Here is a 9,004-nt window from a genome sequence, read left to right as displayed (position 1 = left end):
TTGGCTGGGCTGAGTGGCTTGCGGAATTTTAGTTTCCTGATCAGGGACAGAACCCGAGCTCTTGGTTGTGACAGCATGGAGTCCTAACCACTAGGGAATTCCCACTCCAGGTTTCTATTGTAGGGAAGATTTCACAGCTAAAGAGAAATCAAATGTGGAGATGTTCAATAGTGCATGTAAGTTACTGCAATACTGAGTCAAAATGATAATCTTCCCAAGGGAGAAGCTGAAATAAGGACTACCCAACAGGTACAAACCAATCACAATGTCCTCGGTTACATTTTATGACATGTAATAAAGTATTACTGTCCTCAACGCCACACATATTTGGTACAGCATTTGCTGCAAATAACTGTCAACTATGGAATTAATGGTCTGGTTGCCATTATATGTGTTCAAAGGTTTCATGTTCCATAGAGGTGATTTTCTTCTTTGATTATAACATAATAACAACAAAAACTCCTAAAATGGGTTTAAAGACTGAGCTCGTCTTTATATTAACATGTTGTAATACAGGCAAATGCGTGTACACACAAGTATGGTTACAACTATGATTTGTATCTGCATGGAATTCATGAGACTGTCCTCACACACTTGAAGTACCTACTCCTGTGAGTCATCAGGACTGTCCTTGGGGGAAGGGGCTGAATATGATGCCCCTGTGTTGCAGGGGAAGATGTGACGTGTCCACTTGTTCACCACGTGCTCAAGGACGGGCCCCCGGGGAGAATCTGTGGGTTTCCACCAGCCTGCTCTCCTGCCTTAGTGTTCCCACCAGGTTCCAAAACGAAATGAAGTCAGTTAAAGTCTCTGCACAGTGTGAAGTTGCATCGCTCAACAGAACTTGTGGTCATTAACCACAATGAAGAAAGACCATACACCCTCAAGCAACTCCTTCTGCAGAGAAACCCAAAGCCTTTTTACACTTGCTGACACTAGTCTTGGTAACTTCTTGAGACAAATATCTCCTAGAAGGATTGTTCCTCCCATTTTCAGGTATAAAAATGAAAAGTTGGGAGAACGTTATTGACTTGCTCAAGACCTCACAGGGACTTCCCTGGTGGTCCAGTGGTTAAGAATCCTCCTTGCAATGCAGGGGACCCAGGTTCGATCCCTGGTCAGGGAACTAAGACCCCACCTGTTGCAGAGCAAGTAAGCCTTCAAGATGGGACTACCGAAGCCCATGTGCTCGGGAGCCTGCACACTGCAACTGGAGAGTGTATGCACCGTGACAAAACACCCCGACTGCCACCACTGTGACAACACAGCTAAATACAATTAATTAAAAAAAACCAAACCCTCACAGTAGGGAATTCCCTCATGGGCCAGGGGTTAGGACTCTACGCTTTCACTGCTGAGGGCCCCAGTTTGATCCCTGGATGGAGAACTAAGATCCCAATGAGCCAGGCGGCAAGGCAAAAACCTAACAGAAACCAAGCCCACTGGCCTAGATGTTTCTGGGAAAGTGACATTAACATTTAAATCCATCAACTTCTCCATAATGTGGGTGGGCCTCATCCAACCAGTTGAAGGTCTTAAGTGAAAAAAGACTGACGTCCCCAAGGAAGAGGAGATTCTGCCGGAAGACAGCTTTGGACGAGAGTGGCAACTTCTATGCCTCCCTGAGCCTCCAGGCTTCCGGCCTGCCCTGGAGATTTGGGACTTAACCGTTACCAGCCTCCACGATTCCACAGAAACAGACCTCCCTCCCTCTGTCTCAGTCTCTCTGTACATACACACCCTGTTCTGTGTCCCTGAAGAACTAATACACAAGACTACGGAAAATGTGAAAAGGGCTATGAAATAGTTTTGCAAAAATAATTGTTTTTTATCTGAAAGGTGTACAAAATCTCTGAGTACAAAATATCTACGTTATTTGCATGAAAAGTATCCTCTAGCTTCCTCGGAGATGTTCCTGCAGAATCTCCACCCCGGGGCCGTGAGGGCACCGGGCAGAGAGCTCACCTTGGCTGCGTCAGAGATGGAGTCCCAGTTCCCCCCGGAAAGGGCGTACTTTCCGCTGCCGATCCTTGCCAAGATGTCCTCAGGGGTGTCATCCGGCCCGTTTGCAAAAGGGGTGAATCTGTGTGATGAGAGATTTGTGGTGATGAGCTTCCATTTTATAATGTACGATAAAGCTCATTGTGCCTCTTTGTGGTAAAAACAATCATTTTTTTTCTTTCTCATCATGCTCCAAATCCAAGATTCATGGCAGAGCGTAATTTATTTCTTCCTGCTGTGTCTCTTTTCCTTACTCGGCCAGTGCTAAAGGTTGATAGGGCAAATGAAGATGTGGACCCAAAGGTGAGCCCTTCGGGACCATTTCTGGCTTCCCTGGTGACAGAGTGGTACAGGGGTTTCCCCGGTGATACGGTTTCCATGGTGACAGTGTGGCATAGTGGATGGGAGCCTGGGATTTGAAGTCTGAGAGACCCATGGTTGATATATTACCAACAGTGGGTTCTTTGACAAATTAATTTTTTGAGGCTCAGTTGGAAATGGGCAGCATAACACACTAGAGCAGCGGTGTGCACAGACACACAGAGTGTGAACACTTCTTGCGCATCACTAACGTGTGATGGATGTTTCTTGCCACCCCTCACATAAACCATGGTGGGTCAGTGTAGCCTTCCCCGGAAAGGAATTGAGTGTAATTCTAACAGCACTCCCTTCAGTGGCAGCTCTGTGCTCCTAGTTAAGTATCGGCAAAGAGAGCCCCAGAAGGGCCACCAAGAGAGGCACCGGGAAGAGACGGCAGGCCACCCGGGCTCCCCCTCCACTGGACACCGCCCCCGCCTCGCTGGGAAGCGCGTCACTGAGGCCACACAAGTAGCAGGCCCTTTCCTCCACTTTGCCCAGTTAAGAGGGCTGGACGACCTAGACATCTCGCCCGCCCCTCCACCCAAGTGTTCAACAACGTTTAAGCCACTGGGCACGAGGGGATCCTTGGATTCCAGGCCTTCCTGGCTGGAAGGAGCCGTCAGTGTCACACCATGTGCTCCTCTCACTCAAAAGTGAGGGCAGTGAGGGCTCAGGTCAGGATTCACCCGGGAGTAGAGCGAGTGAGGGTAAATCTACGCTGGAGCCCGGGGCTGCCTGCCGGCTTCAGGACACAGCCACTTCCTGGCTCGAGGAGACGTTTCTAAGCAAAGCTGTGACCTTTCCAGAGGGTGCATGGTCCAGAGGTGAGAGTGGCCTCGTGGTCTGAGGCTTGGGGTTTTGTGGGTGAGCTGAGCCCTGCAGCGCCAGCTCCCTAATTCCAGAGACATCCTTCAACGACAGGCAGTGCTAAACTTCCTGCCCCCTCTCTCTGACCATCCATCCGGCCCCAGGCCTGAGCTCCGGGCCTGGGCGGGGGCCCGAGCGGCCCCCACACGGGCTGCATTACCCCGCCAGCATGGTGTAGAGCAGGATCCCCAGGCTCCAGATGTCACACGCCGCGTCATAGCCCTGCCGCTTCAGGACCTGCGGGGAGAGCAGATGCGGATCAGCTCTGGGCAGAGTTCAAGTTCAAAGCATGTTGCTGTGATGGGACCATAAGGCCGGTGGAGGTGGGGGTGGGGCATGGGGGTGGAGACGGGGTGGGGTGTGGGGGAAGTCTTCAGTGAGACCATCGTGTACTACTGCAAAGCCAACCCCAATTTCCCACAGTAGGAGTCCCCCAAGACCAGCGCACACAGAGAGCCCCAGCTCTTGACGAATATACGACAGATGGAAAAGGAAACATTTAACTTTGGAGGAAGAAGAGCTTGGGGAGCTCCCTGGTGGCCTCGTGGTTAGGACCCCGGGCTTTCACTGTGGTGGCCCGGATTCAATTCCTGGTTGGGGAACTGAGATCTCGCAAGTCACGTGGTGTGGCGGGAAAAAGGCAAAATTATTTTTAGTGTAGTAAAATATACTTGGGCTTCCCAGATGGTGTTAGTGGTAAAGAACCTGCCTGCCAACGCAGGAGACATAAGAGATGCAGATCAATCCCCTGGGTCAGGATGATCCCTTGGAGAAGGAAATGGCAACCCCCTCCAGTGTTCTTGCCTGGAGAATTCCATGGACAGAGGAGGCAGGTGGGCTACCGTCCATGGGGTCACAAGAGTTGGACACGACTGAAGTTCGTCATTTAGTTGCTTAGTCATGTCTGATTGTTTGTGACCCCATGGACTGCAGCATGCCAGGCTTCCCTGACCTTCACCATGTTCACCACCAGCAAGCTGGAGCTTGCTCAAACTCTTGTCCATCGAGTCAGTGACGCCATCCAACTATCTCATCCTCTGTCATTCCCTTCTCCTCCTGCCCTCAGTCTTTCCCAGCATTAGGGTCTTTTCCAATGAGTTGGCTCTTCACATCAGGTGGCCAAAGTATTGAAGCCTCAGCTTCAACATCAGTCCTTCCAAATGAATATTCAGGATTTATTTCCTTTAGGATTCACTGCTTTGACCTCCTTGTAGTCCAAGGGACTCTCAAGAGTCTTCTCCCACGCTATAGTTTGAAAGCATCAGTTTTTGGTGCTCAGCCTTCTTTATGGTCCAACTCTCACATCTGCACACAACTGCTGGAAAAACCAGAGCTTTGACAAGATGGACCTTTGTCAGCAAAGTAATGTCTCTGCCTTTAATATGCTGTCTGGGTTTTGGTTTAGCTCACAAAATACACTTAGCACAACATTCCCAGCTTCCCCACTTTTAAGTGTGGTTGAGTGGTGTTAGATACAGTCACACGCCGGGCGGGTGTGACCACCTTCCCTTCACAGAACTCATTTTATCTTGAAAAACTGAAACGCTGTCCCCAAGAGACAGCTCCCACTCCCCTCACCCAGCCCTGGGAACTACAATTTTACTTTCTGTCTCTACGAGTGTGATGACTCTAGGTCCCTCGTGTGAGAGGAATCATATCATTGTGTTTTTCTTTATCACACGTTTAACACAGTGTCCTCGGGGTTCATCCAGGCTGTGACAGGGGACAGGACTTCCGTCCTTTTTGCTTAGTCTCTCGGTCGTGTCTGAATCTTTTGAGCCCCATGGACTGTAGCCCACCAGGCTCCTCTGTCCATGGATTTTCCAGGCAAGACTATTGGAGTGGGTTGCCACTTCCTTCTCCAGAGGATCTTCCGGATGGAACCTGAGTCTCTTGTGTCTCCTGCATTGGCAGGTACGTTCTTTACCACTAGCGCCACCTGGGAAGCCCTCCCTGCTTTTAAAGGCTGACTAACATCCCGCTCAGCCGTTCTTCCATCGATGGACACTGGGAAGCCCTCCCGGCTTGTAAAGGCTGGCTAACATGCCGCTCAGCCGTTCTTCCATCGATGGACACTGGGAAGCCCTCCCGGCTTGTAAAGGCTGATTAACATCCCGCTCAGCCGTTCTTCCATCGATGGACACTGGGAAGCCCTCCCGGCTTGTAAAGGCTGGCTAACATCCCGCTCAGCCGTTCTTCCATCGATGGGCTCTTGCGTTGTCTCCACCTTCTGGCTGCTGTGAATAACACTGCTGTCAACACGCAGACAGATTTCCATTGCTACCTTTGCTTTCAACTCTTTTGGGTTTACACCCAGAAGTGGAATTGCTTGGTCACTGGGTAAGTCTGTGTTCGACTTTCTGAGGACTAGTTAGGATGGGAGAATTTTCATGTGTCTCAGGATCACCCAGTTCAGAAGACAGCAATCCTCTGCTATGCTCACAGTTGAGAATAACAATAAAGAAAGAGCACAGATGCTCCTGGAAACTGCAGGTCATTGGTTTTATGCTGAATGTGGCGTCAGGAGAGCTGTGTACAATTTCCTTAGACACAAGGGCCAGGTTCTCCGTACTTGGGGCACGGTGCCTCCAGCACCGTAGGTAGGTCACCGAGGTGTGTGGACACGCCCAGGGGTCGGTGTTCAAGCTCTTCTCATCTCCACTAGCTGAGTATCTTCAACGTCCCTTCCATGGAGGCAGTTTCTCTTTTTTTGTTTTGAATCTGTGAAATGTGGCTAATAGTATCTACCCCATCCATTCCATATGGCATATGAGGATAAAAGCAAAAAATATTGGTAAAGTGCTTGGCAAATGGTAAAGTAACAGATCAGTGTAAGACAGTCTATGATCACTAAAACCATTAATATTATTAGCATCGACCAAATAACGCAGTAATGTTGATCAAATAGAGCCAGATTGTTTTTAAAGGGGCTGCAGGTATCATCTGGACAGTCTAATACCGGCCCCACAGGCCAGCCCAGGCTTCGCGTCCATCCCTATCCTGGCAGGAACGCAGACATCCTCCTCGGGGACCACTGCCCCGGGCTCAGCTTGCAGACCCTGCCCGCACCGCCTCTTGGACAGTTCACAGCCTGACCACTAGGTATCAGCATGGCCCTCTTAGGACGCGCGGTACCCGCCACCATGCCGCTAGAACCGCTCTGGGGCAGCTTCACCTGCAACCTGGATCCACACGGAACCTGAGGTTTATTTCCATTCCTGACGCCCCCCACCCCCACCCCCTCACTCCCCAGCATCGTCAGCCTCCTCTGCACTAGTCCTGCTCTCGCCAGCGCCCCTGGTTTGGCTGTTTCCTAAAGAGCAAGAAGCTGGATTTTTCTTCATAAACGAACGCATCAGGGACTCCAGGACCTACGGGGCACGACCCCCGGCAGCGTGCAAAGGGAAAATGTGCTTATAAGATGCGCTGCTGGGGTTCTCTGAGGCCCCGAGCTGAGGGCGGAGGAGGGCCCTCAGAATCCACGCGGGTCCTTATCCCCAAATCTCCGCAGAACCATGACATTCTACCCCACGCCCCCTAGCGCGCCTGTCGTGGACGACAGTCTGGAGTGGGAATTCTGGCGCAAGGTCTGTGCACACGCGTGCGCGCTCTCCCAGTGCAGCTGCGGGGGGGATTTCTGATCCCAGGTGACCCACTGGCTCCCCTCCCAGTTGAGGAGAGACAACGCATTAGTTCTCACTCTGTGTGCGTGTGTGCTAAGTTGCTTCGGTCGTGTCGGACTTGGTGACCCCATGGACTGTAGCCCGCTGGGCTCCTCCGTCCATGGGATTCTCCAGGTGAGAATCCTGGAATGGGTTGCCATTTCCTCCTCCAGGGGAGCTTCCGGACCCAGCGATGGAACCCAGGTCTTCTATGCCTCCCGCATGGGCAGATGGGTTCTTTACCACTGGGGTGACCTGAGATGCCCACTTCTCACTGCAAGTCTTAACAAGTAAGCACATTTGGTCAAAATTGTCTATAGCACAACGACAATTCCACATTACAGGTTTTACAAATAGGAAATGAAAATGTTAAAATAGCGATGTCTGAGCACGATCAGCGGCTGACCCAACAGACCGAAGCTTCCCTTTCCTGCCGGCTGGCGCCCCTGCCCACTCCAGCGGCCCACGTGGGCGGCCGCTCCCGCAGCGGCAGAGGGCCGACCCCCGCCGGCCCAGAGGTCCTCTCACCTCCGGGGCCACGAAGTTGGCCGTGTAGCAGGGGGTCATAAGCAACCCGTTCTCGGCTCGCAGCTGCTTGGCAAACCCGAAGTCACAGATGCGGATGGATTCGGGGTTTCCAGACTCGTCCACATACAGGATATTGCTCGGCTTTAGGTCCCGGTGAACAACCTGGAGAAGCAGGAGGAGCCACGCCTAACTCGGGGGCCAGGATGGAGCAGGGGCGAGAAATTGGGGGGGAAGGGGGTCCCCTCGTGAGATAAGCGCTCATTTGGAGCCGTTTACCCTGGGTGGGTCTGGCAGAAGCCATTGGCTGGGATGCTACAAACTCTGCGGGTCCTTCCCCCTCCTCTTTCTCTTACACGGATGCTCAAAACCAAGGACCAACCAACCGCCCCAGCCCCTCGGATGGCGAGTGTTTGGATGAATAAATAAGTAGGCAGCCATCCAGGATCGGGGGGCCCCTTGGGGCCATCACTCGGGGACGCCGCTGGTGCTCAGGAATGTGGATTTCTGAGGATACAGGCCGGCCGTGTGCGGCCACATTCCAGCGTGGGCAGGTGCCGGGCACCCCAGTGGGTGTGCAGACAAGGAGCCTCATCCTGTGCTCACGGCCAGGGGGCAGAAACCCGAGGCTGCATCTGTGCCCGGGGAGCGGCCAGGCGCTCTGAGCACCAGGGACAGAGCCAGCGGCGCCTCAAAGCACAGAGGCTGCTCAGCTCTTCAGGGCACAGAGCAGCTTCTTCTGAAGGGGACAGAGGCCCATTGTGAGAATTCGTGGCGTGCCCGCACCCCACGTGGGGCCCACGTGTCTCCATTGTCCTGCTCACGCCCAGACAGAGGACGGGGGAGGCAGATGAAAAAAGGCTTTGGCAGGCAACCGGTGGGGCTTCAGAGGCTGCGAGGCCGGGAGACTAAAGACCCCGGTGCCAGCTCCCCTCTTGCAATGGAGGCCAGTCTGCCAAACCACCCTCTGAAGGGCCACCCCTGGAGTCTGACTGTCCTGGGAAGGGTTTACTAATCCCAGAACCAGCGACCGCCGTGTGGGCCCGGAGGAGCGCCCTGTTCAGAGGGCACATGTGTGTGGCTGGCTGAGGAACACTGCAGGCCTCCCCGGGGTTGCTGACCAGGCAGGGAATCTGGGCCTGGGGAGGGGGACGGGCCTGGAGGCACGGTGCTGGGAGGGAACCGGCTTTGCGTGCAGCTTTGGGCCAGACCCTCAACCCTTCTGTGCTCCAGTCTCCTCCTCTGTGAAATGGGTCTGATCTGGAGCCTAGAACCGACCAGACGAGGGCTCAGAGCCGTGCTGGACGCCGGTGAGGGCTGCAATCTTGCCTCTCACGGTCATTTCATCACCGGCCTCCTGGGCAGTGGGGATGGGACAGTGATGAGCACCCCACCATCAAGTCCGAAGTACGTTTTCACTATAATCGGTCCCAGTGAATTTAAATCTCCTGACCGAGCTCCTGGATGCAGGCTGTGTGTGTCTGAAATCACGCAGGCCCATGAGGAACGGCTGGGGTTGGGGAGGAAGGCGGGGACGCCTGGTTCCCAAGTGCTGAGCCCGCGGCCTGGGGGAGCCGGCGGCCTGGGGG

General features: G+C 53.3%; 1 protein-coding gene and 1 non-coding gene across 2 annotated transcripts in view; one reads left to right on the top strand and one right to left on the bottom strand.

The window, feature by feature from the left end:
• Window positions 1-9,004, bottom strand: part of LOC104988305 (ribosomal protein S6 kinase alpha-2-like) — a 152,770-nt gene that overhangs the window by 715 nt on the left and 143,051 nt on the right. Inside the window, exons 23-25 of the mRNA XM_010839590.1 lie at window positions 7,419-7,580; window positions 3,389-3,465; window positions 1,966-2,083 (exon numbers count right to left, since the gene is read on the bottom strand). Of these exons, the coding sequence (XP_010837892.1) occupies window positions 1,966-2,083; window positions 3,389-3,465; window positions 7,419-7,580 (357 nt within the window). The remainder of the gene's footprint in view (window positions 1-1,965; window positions 2,084-3,388; window positions 3,466-7,418; window positions 7,581-9,004) is intronic.
• Window positions 1,055-1,126, top strand: TRNAC-GCA. The gene has a single exon. It is a non-coding gene; the product is annotated as a tRNA-Cys (tRNA).

Source organism: Bison bison, unplaced genomic scaffold (assembly GCF_000754665.1).
Source record: "Bison bison bison isolate TAMUID 2011002044 unplaced genomic scaffold, Bison_UMD1.0 scf7180017864122, whole genome shotgun sequence".
In the NCBI taxonomy this organism is placed as follows: Eukaryota; Metazoa; Chordata; class Mammalia; order Artiodactyla; family Bovidae; genus Bison; species Bison bison.
Note: the sequence above shows the minus strand (reverse complement) of the source record. Positions and strands in the feature narration are given on the sequence as shown.